General features: G+C 39.4%; 1 protein-coding gene across 1 annotated transcript in view; it reads left to right on the top strand.

The window, feature by feature from the left end:
* LOC135089178 (hemolymph clottable protein-like) overlaps positions 1–27,301 on the top strand; it is a 159,018-nt gene that overhangs the window by 16,456 nt on the left and 115,261 nt on the right. Inside the window, exons 5-11 of the mRNA XM_063984490.1 lie at positions 4,225–4,292; positions 7,932–8,033; positions 13,146–13,317; positions 16,071–16,241; positions 16,435–16,524; positions 17,258–17,332; positions 22,497–22,660. Coding sequence (XP_063840560.1) covers positions 4,225–4,292; positions 7,932–8,033; positions 13,146–13,317; positions 16,071–16,241; positions 16,435–16,524; positions 17,258–17,332; positions 22,497–22,660 — 842 coding nt within the window. The remainder of the gene's footprint in view (positions 1–4,224; positions 4,293–7,931; positions 8,034–13,145; positions 13,318–16,070; positions 16,242–16,434; positions 16,525–17,257; positions 17,333–22,496; positions 22,661–27,301) is intronic.

Genomic DNA, 27,301 nt, shown 5'->3' with positions numbered 1-27,301 from the left:
TTTGACTTGGCAAGGTGCAAGCATGAAGGCACAGTTTCAGAAAACAATAGGAGGGACCCCATCAGGTCCATAAGCCTTTCGAGTGTTTTGGCCAGCGAGGGCATGGAAAACATCATTGCGAAGAATTTTAATAAGTAGCATGAAGTAGTCAGAGGATGGAGGAGAGGGAGGACCAAGCCCTGAATCGTCCAAGGTAGAGTTTTTAGCAAAGGTGTGAACGAAGAGTTCAGCTTTAGAGATAGATGTGATAGCAATGGTGCCATATGGTTGAAATAAAGGAGGGAAAGAAGAAAAAGCAAAGTTATTGGAGATGTTTTTGGCTAGATGCCAGAAGTCACGAGGACAGTTAGATCATGAAAGATTTTCACACTTTCTGTTAATGAATGAATTTTTGGCTAGTTGGAGAACAGACTTGGCATGGTTCCGGCCAGAAGTATAAAATGCATGAGATTCTGGTGATGGAAGGCTTAAGTGCCTTTTGTGGGCCACCTCTCTATCATGTATAACACGAGAACAAGCTGTGTTAAACCAAGTTTGAAAGCTTTAAATCTAGAAAAGAGTGAGGAATGTACGCCTCCATGCCAGACACTATCACCTGTGTTATGCGCTCGGCAGACAAGGACAGGTCTCTGACACGGAAATAGTGGTCATTCCAAGGAAAATCAGCAAAATATCTCCTCAGGTCCCCCCAACTAGCAAAGGCAAAACGCCAGAGGCACCTTCGCCTTGAGGATCCTGAGGAGGGATTGGAGCGATAGGACAAGATACAGATATGAGATTATGATCGGAGGAGCCCACCGGAGAAGAGAGGGTGACAGCATAAGCAGGATTAGAGATTAGGAAAAGGTCAAGTTTGTTGGTAATAAAAAGTTAAAAGGCTCTGACTCCATTCTATTTAGTAATGCATTCTGACTGAAATCTCTCCATGCAAAGAAACCGTACTCATTAAGGTAACTGTATGAATTAACAACTGAGCGGAGGAAAAGAATTTAAGGAAGCTGCTTTAGTAAAATATGAAAAGTGAACTTTCCGTTTAGCATTGTAAGATTAAGATAACTCACGTTTGTTCACTGTAGATGCGGAAGTTAGCTGAGTGTCATTAAAGAAGATAGGGTACTAGTTGTCTGTAAGGTTGTGTCGAGTTTATGTATCAACGAATGAGATTCTTAAGGTACTGAGTAACAAGGTTTGTTCTTTACCACTCAAAAGTTATAGAGATCCGAAAAAAAATGCCATACGATCTAAGAGCACTCATCGTGAATTCTTTGATTCCTGTTGAGGTGATCATCCAACAAAAGAGTAAACTTTCACACACACACACACACACACACACACACACATATATATATATATATATATATATATATATATATATATATATATATATATATATATATATATATATATATATATATATATATATATATATATATATATATATATATATATATATATATATATATATATATATATATATATATATATATATATATATATATATATATATATATATATATATATATATATATATATATATATATATATATATATATATATATATATATATATATATATATATATATATATACATATATGCAAGAGGGGCTCTGGCCAAGGGGTTACACAAATGCGAAGAAAGGCTCAGTGAGGTGCCAGTCCCTAAAGAATAAAAGACAACAGAATTATCCAAAATTGAAGAAGTGTCTTGAAATCCTCCCATTATAAGACTGAGAATACCGGAGAACTCTTGCATTAGAGAAATGAAAGGAATAGAGGTGAGAGAAAGAAAGTTTTGTGCAGAGAGGCCACGGGAAGAGGGGAGGCATACAGTTATTAAGCTCAGTACATTTAGCATGAAAGTCGAGATAGAAGATAGCAAAATATGTAAGAATGCGGCGATGAGAGAGATGATGAAGATAGCAAGTCTGAATAGAGAAGTTGATAAAACAAAATGGTTTTGATTCCACCCTGTTCAAGAGAGCGTTATGAGTGGAACCCGGTATACATTTAAAGCGTCCTCCATACATGGACGATAAAGCCCTGTTCAGTTAACAGTTGGGAGTGTAAGAAAAAGTTAAGGAGATTACTCAAAAAGCCTGACTTCATAGAAGCTGTTTTTAGCAAGAGAATAGAATTGAAGTTTCCAGTTTAGATTATTAGTGAAGGGCATACTGAGGATTTTCACCGTACGTAGAAGAGGGTGGCAGTTGAATGTCACTGAAGAAGAAGGGGTAATTATCTGGAAGGTTGTGACCGCATATATGGAGTAATTGGGTTATTGAGGCATTGATCTACATCAAGTTTGCTGTCTCAATCAGAAAAAAAAAAAAAAAAAACAGAAGTCAGGCGTTCTGTGGCTTCCCTGTGTGAGTTATATACTTACTTCCTGAAGAGTTGGATGTCAAAGAAAAAAAAAACATGGAAAAGTGCAGAGTAGTTTCATTTATGTAGATTAATAAAATATTGATGAATGATAGGAAGAGAATGGGTGACAGGAGAGAACCTTAGGAACAGTGACCGTCTACCATACCAGTGATAGAACGGTCAGAAAGGAAACTTGAGATGATGTTACAAAGAAAATGATAGAAGCCGTGGGAGAGTAGTTTGAAAATCAAAGCTTTATGCCAGACTCTGTCAAATGCTTTTGATATGTCTAAGGCAATCCTAAAAAAGGATGACCAAGCCTCAGTAAGGAAGGCAAGAAAATCACCAGTAGATCGACCACGATGAAACCCATACTGGTGGTCAGATTTAAGGTTGTGAAATGATAGATGTTTAAGAATCTTTCTGTTGAGGAGAGATTAAAAAAACTTTAGAGGCAGAAAATTAAACCAATACGTCGGTAGTTTGAAGGATTAGCGAGATCACCCTTTTCAGGAGGAGACTGAATGTGGGCAAACTTCCAGCAGGAAGGAAAGGTAGATACTGACAGACAGTGTTGGAAGAGTTTGAACGGACAAGGTGCAAGGATGGAGGCACAGTTTCGGAGAACAATAGGAGGGACCACATCAAGTCCATAAGCCTTCCGAGACATAAGGCTAGCGAAGGCATGGGAAAACATCATTTATCATTAACATCATCTTAATATGAGTCATGAAATAGTCGCAGTGTGGAGGAGAGAAAGGAACAAGGCCTGAATCATCCAAGGTAGTAATTTTAGTAAAGGTGTGGGCGAAGAGTTTAACTTAAGAGATAGGTGAGATTTCAGGGTACCATCAATTTGAAGTAGAGGAGGAAAAGATATAGAAGAAAAGTTGTAGGAGATATTTTTGTCTAAGCGCCAAAGGTCGCTAGGAGAATTAGGTCTAAAGAGATTTTGACATTTTTTATTGATGAAGGAACTTTTGGCTAGTTGAACAACATTCTTGCCATGATTTCAGGTACTAATGTAAAGCGCATGAGTTTCAGGAAAAGGAAGGCTCAGGTGTTTTTGGGACATCTCTCTATCATGTCGAGAGAAAGACTGAGGAATGTGTACGCCTACACACCAGACACTATCACGTCCGTTATATGGTCAACATGTAAGCAGTAGTTATTCCGTGGAAGATCAAAATAATACCTCCTCAACTGGCAGAAGCAAAACACCAGAGGTACCTCCGCTTTGGAAGATTATAAAGAGAATTGGAATGACAGAATGAGATATAGATAGGAGGTTGTAATCGAAGGAGCGCAACGGAGAAGACATAGTCGGTGTAAGCAAAAGGATTAGAGGTTAGGGAAAGGTCAAGAATTTGTCTAGAATGTAAGTTTATAAAAGTCTGCCCATAGTTAATAGTTTTTATTATTATTATTATTATTATTATTATTATTATTATTATTATTATTATTATTATTAAAAGGCCGATGTGACTCGTATATGTAATCTAGGTAGCGCGTGGCGAGATATGTTGAATGGTAAATATGGAGGCGTACAGTGTACAGCTGATATTGCATGTTGAGTATATGGAGTTGAGTCGGGCCATTTCAGCCTCAGGGGATCTTGAAGCATGTCGTCTGAGGCAGGCTTGTTGCGCCTCCTCATCGTCCTTAAGAACATCTTAACAGTAGCAGCAAGTGTCCACTGCCTAATTATTAAGGCTGGAGCTATGTTATCGACTTGTGCTTAAAACATAGGTTCATGCAACTTATGAAATACAGACCCAAAAGTTTTTTTCCTTTTTTTTTTTTTTTATGAAAGAATATTTAATAATAACACACAAACTGATGACGTTGTCTCTTCAACAGGGCCAACATCCTTCCCGTCTCTCATTCGGACTCAAGGAAGAGACTATGATTGGCAGCTGCTTCAACTGGTAAATATACTCGTATGAGTGGAATTATGCTATATTTCGGTATAGGTTCTGAATCATCCCTTACTGAACGGTGTTGGTTTTATCACCGGCACAAGAAACAGCGTTTATCAGTGTGATAACCCTTCTCGCACTAACATGTGTATGACAGACGGTTGCGCAAAGCAGGAAAGAGGTTGTGATAAAACTGGATGGGAATGAACATAACTGTGGAGCAGTCGTCTGGACAGGAGCCACGGGTACTGAAGGAACTGTGTATAGGTGCCTGAGGGGTAGGAGGAACTTTAGGGTTTCCTCACAGCGTTCACTGATTTTAGTAACAACGTGTAATAAACGGTCAAGTATAAAATAAGGAATTGAGGCAATAGGACATTCATGGAAACCAGAATTCTACGTAATATTGAAACTCCAAGTTAATAAACTCTGAGTTTATTAACGAGTAACTGAATGTTCTGAATCCAATTTGCAGAAGTGCTTCAATAACCTAATTAGCAATGTTGGTAGCACGGCCTTGATCACACAAGATAGCCTGCGCTATCTAACCGGTTAGTGGGAATATCAGCAAGAAGGAAAGACTACTGAAATGAGTCATTGTCTTGAGCAGAACCAGAAGTATGGAGAAGATTACTACAAAACTGAGTAATCACACTTAAGTGCTTTAGGACTGAATGAAGAAGTAGTCACCATCTCACGCATCTCACGCTCAGTCTCACGCATTTGCAAAAATAACAACGTTGAACAGGAATAATCGTCACGAGTGAAATTCGAGCGAAGGGATCCTGGTAAAGAAGCTTGATAGTGGTAGATGTAATGGGAGGAAGAATAGTAAAAAGCCATGGTGGGAAGAGAATATGATTAGAATAAAGAGCACAAGGAAAGGAAGATGAACTATTCATTGTGCTCGTAGAAGAAAAAAAAAAGGATGCCAGGGAACACACACACACACACACACACACACACACACACACACACACACACACACACACACACACACACACACACACACACACACACACACACACACACACACACTCACACACACACACACACACACACAAACACACACACACACACACACACACACACACACACACACACACACACACACACACACACACACACACACTCACACACACACACACACACACACACACACACACACACACACACACACACACACACACACACACAAATACAAACACACACTCACACACACACACACACACACACACACACACACACACACACACACACACACACACACACACACACACACACACACACACACACAAAGTATTAAAGATATATGCAAAGATATGCAAAAAATAAGGAAAAATGCAAGTGACGAAATAACTTGTACATTGAAAATATACAAAAGTGGCAAAATAATTTTAACTTTTCAGTTTAATGCAAATATTACAGTTGATAAATGTGGCAAACTGTAATTGAAATTACTGCAAGGTTACAATGTAGTAGAGGTGATACTAATAAAATGTTATTGAATTGAAATTGCAAATGAATTAATGGAAAGGATCTAAGTATAATTCAATTGATGCAAAGTATTAACAGGGAAATGTAATGTAATAAAAAGGCAAATCAGCGCAGTGCATAAATGAGTAACAATGTAGCACTGATGCTAACTGTAGACTAAAAAAAAAAAAAAATGTAGAGCAAAAACAATGAAAATGTCAGATTTTAGTACAACGAGAAACACACATGTGAATTTTAGACGAATAACGAAACATGAAAATGTCGAGGGTATAGCTGAGATAACAGTTAGGACTTAAGGCTGCGAGACAAGGCGAAATTATCGATACGTATATAAGAAAAGTGGCACTACACAGTATAATGGATGATTATATCATCTGTAATCAATGAAAAAAAATGTCACGTTGTGTAGGTGAAAGTGTACACTGAGTGTGTGAGTGTGAGTAGGTGAAGTTCTACACTGAGAATGACACACAATAAATAATCAGTTATTTCTTTCGAAAACACGGCATGTATGGTGTACATTCACCTACGGTCGTCTTCCAGTCTCCCAGCCAACGGGAAGGACTCAGAGTTCATAGTGACCGATCTTTGGGTAGAAGTGAGACCACTCACACCATACACCGGGACAGCGAAGCCACAACACCTCGGGTTACATCCCGTACCTACTTTCTGATAGGTGAAAAAGGGCTACACATTTAAGAGGTTCATTTTCCTCGCCGCGTCCGAGACTCGAACACGGATCTTCTCGGTTGTGAGCCGAGCGATTTGGCCACTACACTAAGCAGTGTGTACATGTGCTTGTTTGCGAACATACACACACACACACACACACACACACACATACACACACACACACACACACACATACACACACACACACACACACATACACATACATAATAATAATGATAATAATAGTAATAATAATAATAATAATAATAATAATAATAATAATAATAATAATAATAATAATATTATTATTATTATTATTATTATTATTATTATTATTATTATTATTATTATTATTATTATTATTATTATTATTGTTATTATTATTATTATTAATATCAATGATAACTGTAAATATAATAATACCATATTGCTGGCGCAAACAGGTCCTGGAAGATATGCATGCTTGTGTTATGCTCCCATACCCAATATAATCCCGTGGACACTCCACAGAAATACGGAATCTTTTAGCCATGACAGGACGTAACAGGCCGAGAATCGAATTCCTGACCAAGAAAATAGAAGGAAAACACATTTGACATTAGGATCACACGGATCGTCAGGTCCTAAGTTAATTCTGGGAGCCTTTGTGCTCCCGGTCACTAAACGGCGTCCTTCCTTCTTTTAGATCAGTGGTTCCCAAACTGTGGCTCATGATCCCCAAAGGGGTCATGAGCCTTTTCCTGTGTGGTCATGGAGGATCCAATGTATTAAAAAACCAAATACATCCTTCTTATTAAGATACATGATAAAATCAATCATTGTTAATAAACATTAATGATCAATTAATTAATTAAACTATTTTTTTTTATTATTGTTCTCTTTGCTGTGATTAATTTTTTAAATGTATCTGTGCCATTGAAAATTAGTGCGTTTTTAAAAGGCTTAGAAAGGTGGAGGTCATGGTAGGTTTGGTAATACTGAAAGGGGTCACGTATTGGAAAAAAAAAAAAAAAATTGGGAAACGCTGTTTTAGATCAATCAGTTTCCTCTATGCCGTAAAGAAGTCAGACGTCATTTCCTACTTAACCAATCAAGCTAACTACAAAAGACAAGTGTTTCTTATAGGCTGGAATCTTGCATCCTCCACTATCAACTATCATAATCATGTTAAATTTATAGTCTTCAGTAAAACGCACCAGTATATTAATCTTCAGTAATGCTACCCCAGCATTGTTAGTGCCATGTACTGTTTAGGCCGGTCATGTTACAAACTTCATTTTGTATGTTTATTGTACGTAGAATACAGTAACGCTTGAAATAAACTGTGCTTGTTGAGAAGATAATAAGATATAGAATTATATGACCGAATAAGTCCAGAACTAGTAATGAATAATGGCATTTTATCTAAATTTACAATGACACACTAGAAACATCGAGTACTTCATGATATCACAAAACTAATAATTTTCATGTATTCAGGTACTCCATGTTGAAGCTCACTGGCCACCAGGCAAAAGTTGAAAGCAAGAAGTTGGAAGAAGGCATCGAAGTAGATGTCCAAAGGGAAGGGAGAGCAGCAAGGTAAGGAGCAATAAACAGAAAGTTAAAAAAAAATAGGACTGTGGTATAATAAGAATAAGAATAATATGAATACCTGTCTGGGGAGAGGACCACAAATGTCCCCAGGTCGGACTGCTCTTCTGGTATCGACTCTAAGTGTCTTGATACCTCCTTCAACTTTTCTTCATTAACTTCTGTAACATTCGCGGCCTTAGATCTAATTTTCAATCTGTAGAACACCACCTCTCCTCTACTAAACCTCATCTTCTTTTCCCAACTGAAACATGTGTCTGAGGTAACTGACAGTAGCCCCTTCTCTGTTTCCTCCTACTTTCTCTATCCTCATTTTCAGTCCAAAGCTGGTTGTTGCGTCTATGTGCGCAACGACCTAATTTGCTCTCGTGCCCAAGCTCTTGAATCTTCCAAATTTTCCACCATCTGGCTAAAACTACAGAGTCACTCTGAAACTAAATTAATCTGTGTTGTATATCTTTCATCTAACTCCTCAAACTATAAAAAAAAATAAAAAATAAAAAATTTACCACTTAACTTGCAAAGTGGAGCACACCTTGACTCTCCATTCTTGGAGATTTCAATGTTCACCACCAACTTTGGCTTTCATCTCCCTTCACTGACCATCCAGGTGAACTAGCCTTTAACTTTGCTAACCTTCACGACCTACAACAACTGGTGCAACACTACTGACCGTGTTGGAGATACGCCCAACATTCTTGACCTTTTCCTAATCTGTAATCCTGCTTATGCTGTTACTGTCTTCCCCGTTGGACTCCTCCGATCACAAGCTCATAATCCTTCCTCAGGATCCCCCAAAGTGGAGTTGCCTCTGGCGTTTTGTCTCTGGTAATTAGTGAGCCATGAGGAGGTATTATTCTGATTTTACTTGGAATGACTACTGCTTCCGTGTCAGGGATCCATATATATGTACTGAGCGCATGACAGATGTGATAGTGTCTGGCATGGAGGCGTACATTCCTCAGTCTTTCCCTCAGCGTAAACATATCAAACCTTGGTTTACCTTAACCTATTCTAGTGCTATACATGATAGATAGGTGATCCGCAAAGGTTACTTAAGCCTTCCATCACTTGAATCCTGTACACTTTATATTTCTGACCAGAGTCATGCCAAGTTTGTTCTCCAACCAGCCAAAAACTCCTTGATTAATAGAAAGTGTTAAAATCTTTCAAGATCTAACTCCCCTCGTGATTTCTGGCACCTACCCAAAAACTTTACTTCTTCATCTTTCCCTCCTTTATTTCGTCCTAGTGCCCTCTCATCTATCTCTAAAGCTAAACTCTTCGCTCAAAACTTTGCTAAAAATTTTACCTTGGGTGATTCAGGATTTGTTATTCCCTCTCCTCTACCCTCCGACTACTTCATGTTAGCCATTAAGATCCTTTGCAATGATGATTTCCATGCCCTCGTTGGCCTTAACTCTCGGAAAACTTATGTACCTGATGGGTTTCTTCCTATTGTTCTCCGAAACCGTGATTCAGTGCTTGCACATTGTCTAGTCAAACTCTTCCAACTCTGTATATCAACATCTACCTTTCCTTCCTGCTGAAAGTTTGCCTTCATTGAGCCTATTCGTAAAAATGGTGTCAGTTATAATCCATCAAACTACCGTCCTATTGCTTTAATTTCTTGCCTCTCTAAACTGTTTGAATCTATCCTGAACAGGAAGATTCTTAAAAATCTATCACTTCACAAACTTCTATCTGATTGCCAGCATGGGTTCCGTCAAGGCCGCTCTATTGGTGATCTTCTGGCTTTCCTTACTGAGTCTTATTAATCATCTTTAAAGGATTTTGGTGAAACTTTTGCTGTTACGTTAGACATATCAAAAGCTTCTGATAAAGTCTGGTACAAAACATTGATTTCCAAACTACCCTCCTTGGGTTTCTATTCTTCTCTCTGTAACCTCATCTCAAGTTTCCTTTCAGGCCATTTTATTGCTGCTGTAGTAGACGGTCACTGTTCTTCTCCTAAGTCTGTTAATAGTGGTGTTGTTCAGGGTTCCGTCCTGTCACCCACTCTCTTCTTATTATTCATTAATGATCTTCTAAACCAAACTTCTTGAAAAAAAAGCATGAAGTAGTCAGAGGGTAGAGGACAGGGAGGAACAAGCCCAGAATCGTCCACGGTAGAGTTTTTAGCAAAGGTGTGAGCGAAGAGTTCAGCTTTAGAAATAGATGTGATAGCAGTGGTGCCATCTGGTTCAAATAAAGGAGGGAAAGAAGAAGAAGCAAAGTTATTGGAGATATTTTTGGCTAGATGCCAGAAGTCACGAGGGGAGTTAGATCTTGAAAGGTTTTGACACTTTCTGTTAATGGAGGAGTTTTTGGCTAGTTGGAGAACAGACTTGGCATGGTTCCGGGCAGAAATATAAAGTGCATGAGATTCTGGTGATGGAAGGCTTAAGTACCTTTTGTGGGCCACCTCTCTATCATGTATAGCACGAAAACAAGCTGTGTTAAACCAAGGTTTAGAAGGTTTAGGTCGAGAAAAAGAGTGAGGTATGTACGCCTCCATGCCAAACACTATCACCTCTGTTATGCGCTCAGCACACAAAGACGGGTCTCTGACACGGAAGCAGTAGTTATTCCAAGGAAAATCAGCAAAATACCTCCTCTGGTCCCCCCAACTAGCAGAGGCAAAACGCCAGAGGCACCTTCGCTTAGAGGGATCCTGAGGAAGGATTGGAGCGATAGGACAATATACAGATATGAGATTGTGATCGGAGGAGCCCAATGGAGAAGAAAGGGTGACAGCATAAGCAGAAGGATTAGAGGTCAGGAAAAGGTCAAGAATGTTGGGTGTATCTCCAAGACGGTCAGGAATACGAGTAGGGTGTTGCACCAGTTGCTCTAGGTCGTGGAGGATAGCAAAGTTGAAGGCTAGTTCACCAGGATGGTCAGTGAAGGGAGAGGAAAGCCAAAGCTCGTGGTGAGCATTGAAGTTTCCAAGAATGGAGATCTCTGCTAAAGGGAAGAGGGTCAGAATGTGCTCCACTTTGGAAGTTAAGTAGTCAAAGAATTTCTTATAGTCAAAGGAGTTAGGTGAAAGGTATACAGCATAGATAAATTTAGTTCGAGAGTGACTCTGTAGTCGTAGCCAGATGGTGGAAAACTCGGAAGATTCAAGAGCGTGGGCACGAGAGCAGGTTAAGTCATTGCGCACATAAACGCAACATCCAGCTTTGAATCGAAAATGAGGATAGAGAAAGTAGGAGGGAACAGAAAAGGGGCTACTGTCAGTTGCCTCAGACACCTGAGTTTTAGTGAGGAAAAGAGGATGAGGTTTAGAAGAGAAGAGGTGGTGTTCTACAGATTGAATATTAGATCTTAGACTGCGAATGTTGCAAAAGTTAATGAAAAAAGTTGATGGGGGGTGTCAAGACACTTAGGATCGTCGACAGAAAGGCAGTCCGACCTGGGGACATTTATGGTCCCCTCCCCAGATGGGGACTCCGAGCCTGGTGTAGGAGTCGCCATGATGATTTTGAAATTTTTGAGTGAAGGGTGTGTGTGTTATTAGGTACTTGTAGTTTTGTGTGGAGGAAGAGAGTTGTCTTTAGAAGGCAGGCTGTGACTGCCCCCTTGTATTGTGAGACACAAAGGGAAACGTTCAGTGAGGTCACAACTGGGTTTAATGATAAGTTCACAGAACCGCCCTGAACAGTGCTTTAGACCTCACTGGGAGTAATTATCGTTTCGGGAGATGTCTACTGCCTCCTCAAAGTAAACGGTTTATGCAGGGAAGTCACAGAATACTTCTAATCTTTAATTTATTTTTATTGGGGCAGAGCAGGTTAGTATTGTTCAGTGTTTCAAAAAGTCAATTCCTCCATCTATCAATTCGACACAACCTTCCAGATAACCATCCCTTCTTCTTCAATGACACTCAACTGTCCTCCTCTTCTACAATGAAAATTCTCGGTCTGTCCTTTACTTATAATATCACCTGCAAATTTCATATATCATCTCTAGCTAGAACAGCTTCTATGAAATTAGGCATCCTGAGGTGTCTTCGCCAGTTTTTCTCACCCCTCAAGCTAACTCTGTAAAGGGGCCTTATCAGTCCATGTATAGAGTATGCTTCGTATGTAGGGGAACTCCACTCAAACCTCTATTTTAGACAGGGTGGAATCAAAAGTTTTTCGTCTTATCAACTCCTATCTTCAAACTGATTGTCTTCAGCCTCTCTTTCTCATTGTCACAATGTTGCATGTGTTGCTATCTCCTACCGCTTTTTCCAAGCTAACTGCTCTTCTGATCTTACTAACTGCATGCCTCCCGTTCTCCTGTGGTCTCGTTGCACAAGACTTTCTTCTTTCTCTCATCTCTATTCTGTCCATCTCTATAATGCAAGAATTAACCAGTGTTCTCAATCATTCATCCCCTCCTTTGGTAAACTCTGGAAATCCCTGCTTGCCTCTGTTCTCTCCCTCCTATGACTTGAACTTTTTTTCAAGGAGGTTTGAAGACACTTATCCTTTCTTTTTTTTTATCTTTCTATTTGGCACCTTTATGGAAACTGGCATTCAAGTGGACCTTTTTATTGAATTTTTTTTGTTGCCCTTGGCCAGTGGCCCTCTTACTTAAAAGAAAAAAGTTTCACGAGACAAATATCCTGCTATACAGGAAATTTTTTTATAGTAAAGCACGATGTTGATATTCGCTGCAGAGATCAATGAAACAAGTATTTTGGTACTAGGCGATAAAGCAGCATGAAGTGAGTCTTTAGAGTAGACGCTCAGTTCAAAGAGCAACGTGCCTGACACTTGTCAGGCAGATTTTCAGAAAAGAGTATGAAACTTAAGGGAATCAGCGAAAATAAAAATAAAAATAAATCTGATTATCGCTAACATGAATTCAGGTATTTGTACTTTTATTCCGAAACCTGGAAGGAAATATTTGAAGAATAATGTGATTTGTGATTATTGCTTTACTATCGGAAACACTTACTTACTTACAACACAAAAATTCACACACACACACACACACACACACACACACACTTTCCTTATGAAATACTGCTCTTTATTTACCAGGTAATTAAAAAAATAGCTCAAAAAGAATATGACTGGTGGCTAATCTTAACGTTCCACTTAGCCTCACAGCACCTAAGGGGAAAGGCAAGAAAACTGGAGGGCGAAAGAAGTCTCCCGGGAAAACGCGTCCACCTTCGGCTCCTCTCACCGTCGCCCCCATCCAGGACACTCTTTGGATACTCACCCGCTCACTAGATGACCAGCAGTGTAAGGATAAACATTTTACGATGAAGGTAAGTAATTATGTGTGTGTGTGTGTGTGTGTAATTAACTCCGGTCTTCAGGATCCCGTCGCAATCCTAATCTCGATTTCTTTGGTATTTTTTTTTATTCTTTTATTTAGATTCGTGATTTGAATTGACAAACATATTTGTGTGCACTTTATACTATTTCATCTTCTATTTCTTATTTTGTGGTATAGTGTGGAATAATTCAACGTTCTTCAGGATATATCTTCACATTAATTATCTGCTTTATTCTGTCATTTGAAAAGCACAGAGAAAGACAATCTGAGATTCATGATGTATTCTCCATTCATCTTAACTCTTACCTCTACTGAAAGGCTGACTCTAATAATACGAAAAAAAAGTATTACTATACTTTGTCAATTTCTTCACTGATATTTTCTCGTTCATCTTTATGTAGCAGTTTTCCGCATACTTGTTTTTCCGATACCTTCACATATTCATGTTTCCTCGAGTGATGTTTCATGAATTCTTCCGTAAATTCTTGAGTTTCTCCTAAGTCAAAGACATTAACTTAACATCTGAAATTCATTTGTAGTATTCATTATATTGTTTATATTGATAAGTGACGAGGATTGGTAAGTTAACAAACAACCGCTCTGAAATCGTGCTTGCTCTATCGGTTGATTTGAATCATAATGTCGCACCCATTCCGTCTGTGAGTACTTAAAAAAAATTGCATACTCTATTAATTGAGCAGATTATGTTTAGTCTTTGACGGGAGCAGATTATGTTTAGTCTTTGACGGCTCCTTTTAATAAGTAGTAGTAGTAGTAGTAGTAGTAGTAGTAACAGCAGCAGTACATGTAGTAGTAGTAGAAGCAGTAGAAGCAGCTGCAGCAACAGCAGTAGCAGAAGCAGCAGTAGTAACAGTAATAATAATCATAATCATAATGATGATGATGATGTCGATGATGATGATAACAACAACAACAACAACAACAACAACAACAACAACAACAACAACAATGATTATAACAATAAAAGTATAATAAAAATAATAATAATAACAACAACAACAATAATAATAATAATAATAATAATAATAATAATAATAATAATAATAATAATAATAATAGTAATAATAATAATGATAATAATACCTAATAATGATAATGATGATGATGATAATAGTAATAATAATAATAATAATAATAATAATAATAATAATAATAATAATGATAGTAATAATAAACTACTAACAATAATAGAAACTTATATCCTATAATATAATAAAATAACAATACCACCACCACCACCATCATCAACAACAACAACAACAACAACAACAACAACAACAACAACAACAACAATGATAATGATAATATCTTACGTGACCCGTGGATCTACAACGGTATGATAATTTAACTATTACATCGTTTCATAATTATGTACACTTATGACGAAGAGGAAGACAAAGAGAAGGAGGACGAGGAGGAGGAGGAGGAGGAGGAGGAGGAGGAGGAGAAGGAGAAAGAGGGGAAGGAGGAGGAGGAAGGGGAAGTGTAGTAGAAGGAAGGAAAGAGAGAGTGTAGAGGACCCACTCCTCTCTCTCTCTCTCTCTCTCTCTCTCTCTCTCCCGATCTTTTCCCATCCGAATCCATCAACTACCCACTCCCCTCTCTCTCTCTCTCTCTCTCTCTCCCCCGATCTTTTCCCATCCGAATCCATCAACTACCCACTCCCCTCTCTCTCTCTCTCTCTCTCTCTCTCTCTCTCTCTCTCTCTCTCTCTCTCTCTCTCTCTCTCTCTCTCCCGATCTTTTCCCATCCGAATCCATCAACTACCCACTCTCCCCTCTCTCTCTCTCTCTCTCTCTCTCTCTCTCTCTCTCTCTCTCTCTCTCTCTCTCTCTCTCTCTCTCTCTCTCTCTCTCTCTTTCGATCTATTTATTTTTCATCCAAATCTGTCAGCTAATCACTCCCAGTGTAGAAGACTTAGTTGAAATGTATAGATATGATACCAAGGCATATGCATCACACTATGACTCAGATTTTACTGGCAAGTCCACAAGTTGCGTACCACACATTCGTATCTCCGCCAAAAAGCTACCATTCTTGAGAGAAACCCCACTGCCAGTTATATTCAAGACAAGTAACTCAGATACGTTATCAAGACGTACTGAAGTTGAGTTGTTGACGTGACAATTCTCTGACGAGGTTAAAACATGAGTGCCTAGAGGAGCATCTTTAACCCTAACCGAAAAAAAAAAAAAACAATTCGGAAGGAAAACTTGATCACCAGTCGTAACAGCATTGGTAATGGTCTAGCTCTTAGAAAATTCTTTCAGACACAGAAACAGCAGTAGAACGCTGAGCAGTGCTCAAGGGTGAAGGCCTTCACCTTGAGAGATTGGTACATGGTTTGAACCACAGAGTAATTAATAACGTGGGAGTTTTGAGGGCAGAGACATGACGCTGGTTGATGTAAATGGCATGACGTGAAAGCGAGATGTCTACATTACTGAACACCGTTTGATAATGGTAATCAAGTAAGTTGTAAGTTGTTGTAAGTTGGAGGCTGTAATTCGTCGATGGCGAAGAAATCAATCTTAGCATTACGTGTAGAACGAGTTTAAGTTACATTACAGGAATAGTTACGACATGGTGTGTGTGTGTGTGTGTGTGTGTGTGTGTGTGTGTTTGTGCCTCAAAATACCAGACTATTAGTCTACACTCTGAGATGCAAATAAAGAAGGTTGAATAAAAAAAAAAACATCAACGATCTCACAATTTCCCCAGATCAACGGCAACAAGGAATCGGTGGAGAGAACACAGCGCAGTTCAGAAGGAACTTTTGTTATCAGGGGAGAAGGAGCTGTAGTCCGACTTGAACGGGCCGAAGTCGAGGGCAATATTATGATTCACACTGGGAAGTGTGATGATGAATTCATCTGGACTGCATCAAAACAGGTATGTTTACGAAACGTCTTATATGTACTCGTAAACGTGTTAATTCGCCTTTCCCCCCCTCCTCCCTCTCTCTCTCTCTCTCTCTCTCTCTCTCTCTCTCTCTCTCTCTCTCTCTCTCTCTCTCTCTCTCTCTCTCTCTCTCTCTCTCTCTCTCTCTCTCTCTCTCTCTCATACAGCTTTATTTATTTTGCAGACACTACAGCTTACCTCAGTGCAAGAAGTGGAGGAGGTATTCTCAATCTCATACGAGGCAGAGAGAAGAGCGCTAAGCTTCAGTGTTGCGGTATGTTATATATATATATATATATATATATATATATATATATATATATATATATATATATATATATATATATATATATATATATATATATATATATATATATATATATATATATATATATATATATATATATATATGTGTGTGTGTGTGTGTGTGTGTGTGTGTGTGTGTGTGTGTGTGTGTGTGTGTGTGTGTGTAGGGATGGAGAAGAGGTTGTCATAAACACTATAGCCACGTTATTGCCATCCTTTGTCTTATGTAAGATGACTGAAAGGAAGTGAACGAGAAGACGTGGGATTCCCTTATGTGCGGTTTTATTCGCCTACTAGGTGAAAAGTATTGTCTCGCCTTCCCACCTTTAGGGGAATGTCAGCCTCGTGTATGTGTGTGTGTGTGTGTATATGGTACACTCAGAGTGCATTTATAGTTACGGGTAACTCGTTACGGCGAAGCCGCATGTTACCTTAATATCAGACATCAAATAAAGTAGCACGAAAATATGTATGATTTTTTTTTGTATCAATTTCACTCCCTTTCCTGTTAACCTTCCCAATTGTTCCGTTGCTGCTTTTCCAACTGTTATTTTCTCCTTCAATTTTTTGTTCCTTTTCCCATAACATTTGGCCACTCTTTACTACTGTTACTTGTCTTTTATATAATTTTTTTTTTCACAGATTTCTAGTTCCTTATTCTTCCTCTGCCGCGGGATAATTCATTTATCTCTACCACACAGGAAGGACCACGTTCTACCATTAAGGAAAAGCTTCTAGGGCTCTCCCCAGCCGCTCAGCAAGTCGAAGATAATATGGTAAGTCTTAACTTAATTTTTCAACATCCATCACTTCTTTCTTTACTCTTTGTTAAAGACTTAGTGCGTTTATTTTAGTTTAATATTTTTTAAGACATAAGGAGAACATAAAAACTGCAAGAAGTCAGTAGGCTCACACCTAACAGTCCCTGTATGAAACATACCTATCTATCCACCTGTCGTCTCTGTTCATAAATCTGTCTATTGGCTCAGCACTATCTGCTATACTGAGTTTATTTCAATTATCTCCCACTATATTTGAGAACCTATTTCTTTCTGTATTTTATCTATTTATTATTATTATTATTATTTTTTTATTCTAACTTTATCTAGATTTATCCCGCTATTTTAAGTATTAACCTAATTACTAATCCTAAGGAGAGAGAGAGAGAGAGAGAGAGAGAGAGAGAGAGAGAGAGAGAGAGAGAGAGAGAGAGAGAGAGAGAGAGAGAGAGAGAGAGAGAGAGAGAGAGAGAGAGAGAGAGATTGAAGACGGGCAGTTATTATATAGGTTTTCTTACCGCTTATGCTGTCACCCTCTCTTCTCCGTTGGCCTCCTTTAATCACAACCTCATATCTGTATCTTGTCCTATCGCTTCAATCCCTCCTTAGGATTCCCCAAAGCAGAGGTGCCTCTGGTGTTTTGCCTCTGATAATTGAGGAGACCTGAGGAGGTATTATTCTGATTTTCCTTGGAATGACTACTGCATCCATGTCAGGGACCTGTCTCTGTGTGCTGAACATATAACAGAGATAACAGTATCTGGCATATAAGCGTGCATTTTTCACTCTTTTCTCAACCTAAACCTTCCAAACGAAACACAGCCTGTTCTCATGTTATGCATGATAGAGAGGTGACCCACAAAAGGTACTTGAGACTTTCATCACCAGAATCTCATGCACTTTATATTTCTGACCGGAATCATGCCAAGTCTGTTCTCCAAGTGCACCAAAAACTCCTTCTTCAGTAAAAACCGTCAAAATCTTTCAAGATCTAACTCCCTTCGTGACATCTCCAATAACTTTGTTCTTCATCTTTCTCCTCTTTCTTTTAACCTGATGGCACCACTGCCATCTCATCTAATTCTAAAGCTGAACTCTTCTCTCAAATCTTTACTTTGAGTGAATCAGGGCTTGTTCCTCTCCTCCACTCTCTGACTACTTCATGTTGTCCATTAAGATCCTTCGCAGTCATGTTTTCCATGCCCTTGTTGGCCTTAACCCTCGGAGGGCTTATTGACCTGATGAGGCCTCTCCTATTGTTCTCCGAAACTGTGCCTCCGGGCTGGTATCTTGCCTAGTCAAACTCTTCCAACTCTGTCTATCAACATCTACCTTTCCATCTTTTTGGAAGTTTGCATGCATTCACATTGTTCCCTAAAAGGATGAACGTTCTAAATCTTGAAACTACCGTCCTATTGCTTTTATTTCCTGCCTCTCTAAAGTTTTTTAATCTATCCTCAACAGGAAGATTCTTTAACATCTATCACTTCACAACCTTCTATCTGATTGCCAGTATGGGTTCCGTCAAGGCCGCTCTACTGGTGATCTTCTGGCTTTCCTTACTGAGTCTTGGTCATCCTCTTTTAGAGATTTTGGTGAAACTTTTGATTTTGCCTTAGACATATCAAAAGCTTTGATTTCCAAAATACCCTCCTACCGTTTCTATCCCTCACTCTGTAACTTTATATCAAGTTCCTTTCTGACCGTTCTATTGCTGCTGTGGTAGACGGTCACTGTTCCCTTAAATCTATTAACAGTGGTGTTCCTCAGGGTTCTGTCCTGTCACCCATTCTCTTCCGATTATTTGTCATTGATCTTCTAAGCAAAACTTCTTGTCCTGTCCACTCCTGCACTGATGATACCACAATGCACTTTTCCAAGTGTTTTCATAGACGTCCAACCCTTCATTAAATAAATAGTGTACGCAGGGAAGCCACTGAGCGCGACTTCTGATCTCTAAAAATTTCTTACCGAGACAGAGCAAATTTAGTAATGTTCAATGCCTCAAAGACTCAATTTCTTCTTGTGTCAACTCGACACAACCTTCCATATAACTATCCCCTCTTTTCACTGATACTCAAATGTCTCCCTCTTCTACACTGAACATCCTAGGTCTGTCCCTTACTTATAATCTAAACTGGAGATTTCATATCTCATCTCTAGCTAAAAATAGCTTCTTTGAAGTTAAGCGTTCTGAGTCGGCTCCATCAGGTTTTCTCACATCCCTCCTGACTTCCGATCTCTCTAAAATTTCTTACCGAGACGGAGCAAATTTAGTAATGTTCAATGCCTCAAGACATTTCTCCTTCTATCAACTCGACACAACCTTCCACATCCCCTCTTTTTCACTGATACTCAAATGTCCCCCTCTTCTACACTGAACATCCTCGGTCTGTCCTTTACTTATAATCTAAACTGAAGACTTCACATCTCATCTCTAGCTAAAAACAGATTCTTTGAAGTTAGGCGTTCTGAGTCGTCTCCATCAGGTTTTCTCACACCCCTCCCCCTAGCTGCTAACTCTGTACAAGGGCTTTATCCGTCCATGTGTGGATTATGCTTCTCATGTAGGGGTGGTGGAATCAAAATCTTTTCGTCTTGTCAACTCCTCTCCTCTGACTGTCTTGAGACTCTCTAAATAAACGCTGTTAGCCTCGAATTGCAGGCAAAATATTTGTCAAGACGGCGTTTAAAAGTCTTTACGGTATCGCAGCCTATCACTTCTCTAGGAAGTCCATTCCATAGATTTACTACTAGGATGAAAATATGATTTTTTGATTCATGAGAGTTGAAGGATTTCCCAACAATTTTGCAACCATTTCCTCGCGTTTAATTTGAAAAGTCTATCGTGAAATATTTACTGCAGTTCATGTTATCAATGCCTTTGATGATTTTAAACACCTGTATTAAGTCGCCTCTTAGTCTTCTTTGTGTTAATGGGAATAAATTTAATTTTTTAAGACGCTCTTCGTATGATTTGTTTCTTAGGCTTGGTATCATTTTTGTTACTCTACGCTGTAGTCGTTCTAATTTGTCAATGCCTTTCTGGTAATAGGGGTATTATACTTGAACGCAATATTAAAAAAAGGGACGGACTAAAAAGTGATACAAAGAAAGAACTGTATCTTTAGATTCATATTCAAAAGATCTGCTGATTAAGCCAATTATTTTATTCGCTTTCTTTACGACTTCTGAACATTGTTGCCTAGGTTTTAAGCTACTCGATATTGTCACTCCTAAAATCAATTTATGTGCCAACACTTTTAAGTTGGGTACAATTTTAAATATACTTTGCTTTTTCGTTTCTATACTCTATGTGAAGCACTTTGCACGTATCTGCATTAAAACTCATCTGTCATCTGCCCACTCTGACAACTCGTCTAGATTTTTCTACATTTCTGTTACTTGTTCGTTAGAGAATACGGAATTCGCTATTTTAGTGTCACCAGCAAACTTCGATATTATACTAGTAACACCCTCATCTATGTCGTTTATGTAAACAAGGAAGAGAACAGGTCCTAACACTGATCCCCGTGGCACCCCGCTGGTTACATTCGTCCACTTGGATGTTTTTCCATTTATTACTACTCTCTGTTTACAGTTGTTTAGTCAGTTTTCTACCCATCTCCAACACGTTGCCTTGGGTACCGTGTGATTTTAGTTTCATCAGTAAACGTTTGTGGGGGACTTTGTCGGATGCCTTTTGAAAATGAAGATATATTATATCTACGTTAGCAAGCTTCCAACCATCAGGCATTGTAGTGGACTGCAGGGATTTATTGAACAATACGGTCAGTGGTTTACTAATTCGGATTTCGCTTCTTTTAAGATGTGGGGTGAGATCGTGTCAGGCCCGGGTAACTTGTTTACCTTAAGTTATCGATGCATTTTGACACGTCACTTTCTGTTATACTGATGCTACCTAGGACCTCGTTGTTATTAATTTTGACTGCTGGCACCGTAAGTATATCACTGTGGTCTTCTGCTGTAAATACTGCAGCAAAGAAAGTGTTGAGAATGTTACTAATTTACTCATCGTCGTTGGTGTAATCTCCATTTTCGTCAATTGTAGGTCCAATAGCTTCCAAGCTTCCACTCATCAGGCATTGTACCGGAGAGAGAGAGAGAGAGAGAGAGAGAGAGAGAGAGAGAGAGAGAGAGAGAGAGAGAGAGAGAGAGAGGGGGGGGAGGGGAGGGGGGAGACCAGCAGGCAGGAGTTATAGTAGGGCAAGGGTAACAGCCAATCAGGAGTTAGCCGCTTGCCACGTCACTGCAAGGGGCGGAGGCAGCCTCCGCAGGACAGAATCTCTATTACCTTTTGGAAATATGTTGCCTGGACTTCAAGCTGTCTTCCTATTTCACCGCTTGCCATTTGTACAAGATTCTGGACTGTTGCTGGGTCCCAGAGCGTAACATGGAATACAGAGAAACAATATGTGTAGGTAAGGCTCCCATATATTAATAAATACTGAAGCCCACATCGCACATCCAAGATTCTCGTCACGACAGCGCCAGGAATAGCGGTTATAGCTCTGTCATGACGTAGTTTTGTGGTTATTCGTGATGAATTTTGACAGCCATAAGTTGTTATGGGGCCATACCGAATTTTTGTGCATGCTTCAATAAACTGTGATGGTCGGCAACTATTCAGATGATCGTAGTGCTATCATGGCGCTGTCGTGACATTGTCGTAACGGTTATAGGTCTGTCGTGACGCGATCATGAGAGTCATAGGTCCGTCGTGACGCAATCATGAAGAAAAAGAAAAGAAAACGTTATGACAGCATCACGAGATAGGTATGACTGACCAAAAATTGTGACCCAGTGTCACGACTGCACCAAAAATGATATTCTTGGCGCTGTTGTGACGAGAATCTTGAATGTGTGACGGGGGCTTGAGGTGGTTGAGGTGGCAGCCAACCACGTGCGGCTCCAAGGTCAGCAGGGCCAAGACCCTCTCTGTGTGTGCTGTGCGGAAGGCGGGAGATGGTAGCGTGTTGGGAGTGGGGTTGAGCACAGTGCGGGCCTGTGTGTGAACAGCGGGAAATTATTACTGATTTATTTTAATTAACTTTTATTATTACTTTTTAATATTTGCAGCTCAGCACAACATGGATATTTTTTTCTACTATCACCATGATTTATTTCTTTTCCTTTTCAGGCAGGAGTTGTGGAAGACCTGTCAATAATAAGAAGAAACATGAAAGGAGAAGATGCGCCAGAATTTTTGAAAGTATTCCAGCGACTGGTGGAGCGTATGACGATCTTATCATGGACTGAGATACAAGACATTATCTCACGACTAGCAGTCTCTACGAGAGATAAGTAAATATACTTTATTTATATATATTTGATTTTATTTCTTTCGCAGATTTACTATTTGCCTTATATTACATTAGTTACACTAGTGTGTTTGGCATGTGTAGGACAAGATATGCTTACGGAAGTAAACGTCGTTCTTAAATCAACACAACTTAAAAAAAAAAAATACAAAAAACATGTAAAAGTATATATATATATATATATATATATATATATATATATATATATATATATATATATATATATATATATATATATATATATATATATATATATATATATATATATATATATATATATACTCGTATATATATATATATATATATTGTTAAATGCGACGGCCAATTTAGCATGTACTAACTTTAAGATATTTTCTTTATAGCTTATGATCGTCCTTTTCTAATTTGTAATTTGGTTTATGACTTCGCCGCAGTTAGTCATTTTCGCTAGATTGTGATTTCGGGTTTCTTAACCCTTCTTCAGTAGCGTGTTGTAACCGAGGTGGGAATGACTGGAGTTGCTATATGGCCCAGCATTTATTTAGTGGTGCCATGCCCTTCCTTGACGTTCTCGTGAAACAGCAGCAAGAGTCCTTTTATACAGAAGTATACACCAAACCCACTAGTCCCGGACACTGCCTTAACGGAAGGAGCGAATGTCCTGACAGATACAAGGACTCTACCATCGGTGCGTACATGGGCAGGGCGCTCACACACTGCAGTATTTGGCAGTAAGTACATAAAGAAATAGAAAGGCCATCGCAAGTATATCGTCCGCCTCACGGAAGTCATTGATAAGTGGCATAGCTCCAGCTCCTCCGAAGGTGCAAGAAAACATCAGAATATTTTACCGTGCCTTCTTCTCTACTGCACACAAAGAAGAGGAGTGGATCACCACACAAATAGTGAAAAGAAACGTGAAGCCCACTGACCTGGAAAGAAAAATTAACCTCCAAATATATCATAAGAATAAGAAGACCAGCCACCTCCAGCTCAGAAACAGTCCCCACATGTAAAGAGAGACAACCCAGAAGTTCACTTGCAACCGAGAAAACTGTGACGCCCTCCCTTCTGCCTACACTGGCATGACGACAACGAAGCTGTCTCGACGCCTCACCTGCCATCTGACAATACAATACAGCTTCGGCGAAATCATAAATCAAATTACAAAAGAGAAAATGAGTCATAAGATATAAAGAAAACATCTTAAAGAAGTTAATAAATGCTAAATTAACCATCGCATTTAACAAAACTTATACACTTAATATATATATATATATATATATATATATATATATATATATATATATATATATATATATATATATATATATATATATATATATATATATATATATATATATATATATAAATAAATATATATATATATATATATATATATATATATATATATATATATATATATATATATATATATATATATATATATATATATATATTTATTTATTTATTTATTTATTTATATATATATATATATATATATATATATATATATATATATATATATATATACATATATATATATATATATATATATATATATATATATATATATATATATATATATATATATATATATATATATATATATATATATATATATATATATATATATATATATATATATATATATATATATATATATATATATACATATATATATATATATATATATATATATATATATATATATATATATATATATATATATATGTATATATATATATATATATATATATATATATATATATATATATATATATATATATATATATACATATATATATATATATATATATATATATATATATATATATATATATATATATATATATATATATATATATATATATATATATATATATATATATATATATATATATATATATATATATATATATATATATAAGAGAGAGAGAGAGAGAGAGAGAGAGAGAGAGAGAGAGAGAGAGAGTTGGCTGAGCCTGATAGGTAAAATATAAGGCAAGCTAACTATTCAGCTATGTATGATGTATACTTACTACCATTTTCCATTAATGATCTTCTAAACCAAACTTCATCTCATGTTTTCTTTCTGACCATTTTATTACTGCTGTGGTAGACGGTCACTGTTCTTCACTTAATTAGTAGTAGTGTTCCTCAGCGTTCTATCCTGTTATCCACTCTGTTCCTGTTATTCGTCAAAGATCTTCTAAATAAAATTTCTTGTCCTATCAACTCCTAGGCTGATGATACCACCCAACACTTTTTAACGTCTTTAATAGCTCACGCAGGAAAGCCACAGAACGCCTGCCTTTTGATATCTTTAAAATTTCTGATCGGGGAAGAGCAAACTTAGTGGTGTTGAATGCCTCAAAAAAAAAAAAACAATTCCTCCATCTATCAGATCAACACAATCTTCCAGATAACTATCCCTCTTCTCCAGTGACACGTAACTCTCCCCCTCTTCTACACTGAACATGGTCGGTCTGTCTTTTACTTTTTTTTTTAATTTTTATTTAAACATATTCACAATAAGGCTTAAAGTTTTACGTTGGATGTAAAACTATTTAAAAAAAACACTATATACAATAATTACATAAGGTATAGATATGAAATTCACATCCAAAAGAAGCACAATAAGTATATATACAAGAAGTTGTGTCTATGACTGTCTATGTGTGGAGCACTAGCGAGGACGGGAGGGTTTCCCGCCACCTGTGGGTAGCCAGCTTCACTTCGTGTGTGGGCATGTTCGGTAGCAGGGGCGTGGCTGCCGTGAACATGTTCCACAGCCGTGATGTCCTGGCTGTGAATGTGCGCTGGTGCTCCTCGAGTGCTTCTGCACGGCTCGCGGGGGAAGCCTCAGTGGGGTGAGGTGGGAGACGCCCTGCACCTGGGCCTTGTGGCGCACCACCAGTGCCGACATTTCCCTGCGGTGCTCCAGGGACGTCACAGGTGAAGATGGTTGCTGGTCGTCCTCGGTCGCCACCAGTCGCAGGGCACGCCGCTGGACTGTATCGAGTCTCTGCATGTGGGTGGCAGCGCCAGACATCCAGGACAGGGCACCGTACTCAAGGCAAGGACGTATTTGTGTCTTGTACAGGATGAGGATACCCTGCGAGTCGAGGCTTGGTGCCACCCTATGCAGGGCAGAGACCCTCAATGAGGCTTGATTGGCGACGACAGCGATGTGGTTGTCAAAGCGCAGGCCACGGTCCACAGACACTCCCAAGACCTTGACATGGTCTTGAAGTGACAGGCTCTTGCCCCCAAAGTACAGCTGTCCTGCGATTGCCTGAGAGGCACCTGGGGACCGTGAGATGACCATGGCCTGCGTCTTCTCTGGAGCAAAGCTGAACTGCCACACTTCTCCCCACTGCTCCACCAGTCTGAGCTGCCTGTTCAACTCACTGATGGCCCGCTGGCTGTCGAGGCGGCAATAAGAGCGGGAGAGTGTACACTGCCACTGTTGGTAACTGCCGGAGGAGGTCATCAATGTAAATGTTCCACAGGATTGGGCCCAACACTGATCCCTGTGGAACCGAGGTTTCTACTGGTGAAGGCCCTGATGACTGCCCGTTGACCACCACCCGAAGGGTCCTCCCCAGGAGATAGTCACCGAGCAGTGCCAGAAGGTCCCCTTGGACAACGTTGGCGCGAAGCTTCTCGATGAGCCAGACCCTATCAAAGGCTCCAGCAATGTCCAGGGCCACCACAAGGGTGTCGAGGCTTTCATCCAAGGCGTCTTGCCAGTCCTTTGATAGGAGGAGGAGATCAGCAGTTGACCGGCTGGGCCTGAAGCCAAACTGCTGGTCTGAGAGGAGGTGGTTCTCACTCACGTGCCGGCAGATGGCTCCAGCTACCACGGGCTCAAGAACCTTGCCCACCACGGAAAGCAAGGAGATTGGTCTGTAATTGGTGGGCTGAGACCTCGAGCTTCTTTTATGAACCGGTACCACGTGTGCCTCCTTCCATATTGAGGGTCACTTGCACTCCCTCAGGCAAGACGTGAAGACTGAAGAGAGGGGACCCGATAGCACCTTGGCACAGTACTTGAGGAGCCGTGGACTAACGCTGTCTGGGCCGATGGCTTTACTCAGGTCCACCGCGCCGAGGAGCTGTTCAACCTGCCCCGCTTCCACCGACGCAATGATAACCATGCGTTCGGTTTCTTGTGGCAGGCGTGGTGCAGGTCGCTCTGGGTCTTCTACCGTCATCTTAGTGCTGAAGAGCTGAGCCAGGAGTGAAGCTTTTTCCACGCTGCTCGTGGCAGTGGACCCGTCTAGCCTTGTGAGTGGTGGGATGGCGTCTTGATGGCTCGCCCCCTGTCGCTCCTTAACCAGGCTCCACCAGGTCTTGTTGCCAACTCCTGGGCCGCACAGTTTGCGCTTCAGGTCCTCTCTCTGTTGTCTCTTCGCCCATCTACAGGTAGCTGTCATACGTTCGCAGGCTTCCTGGTGTTGTGCCTTATTCCTTGATGACGGATGACGCTTGTACTTCAGCCAAGCAGCATACTTGGCCTCAGCAGCAGCCCTGCAGCGGTAGCCAAACCAGGCTGGGTCACCTGACCTGGTGAGGTACACCCGGTTGGGAACATGCAGCTGTTGGAGGGCGAGGAGTTTGGTGGTGAGGGCGTGTACCT

This window comes from Scylla paramamosain, chromosome 32 (assembly GCF_035594125.1).
Source record: "Scylla paramamosain isolate STU-SP2022 chromosome 32, ASM3559412v1, whole genome shotgun sequence".
Taxonomy (NCBI): domain Eukaryota; kingdom Metazoa; phylum Arthropoda; class Malacostraca; order Decapoda; family Portunidae; genus Scylla; species Scylla paramamosain.
The sequence above is the reverse complement of the archived record's forward strand: the minus strand, read 5'-3'. Positions and strand labels throughout refer to the sequence as shown.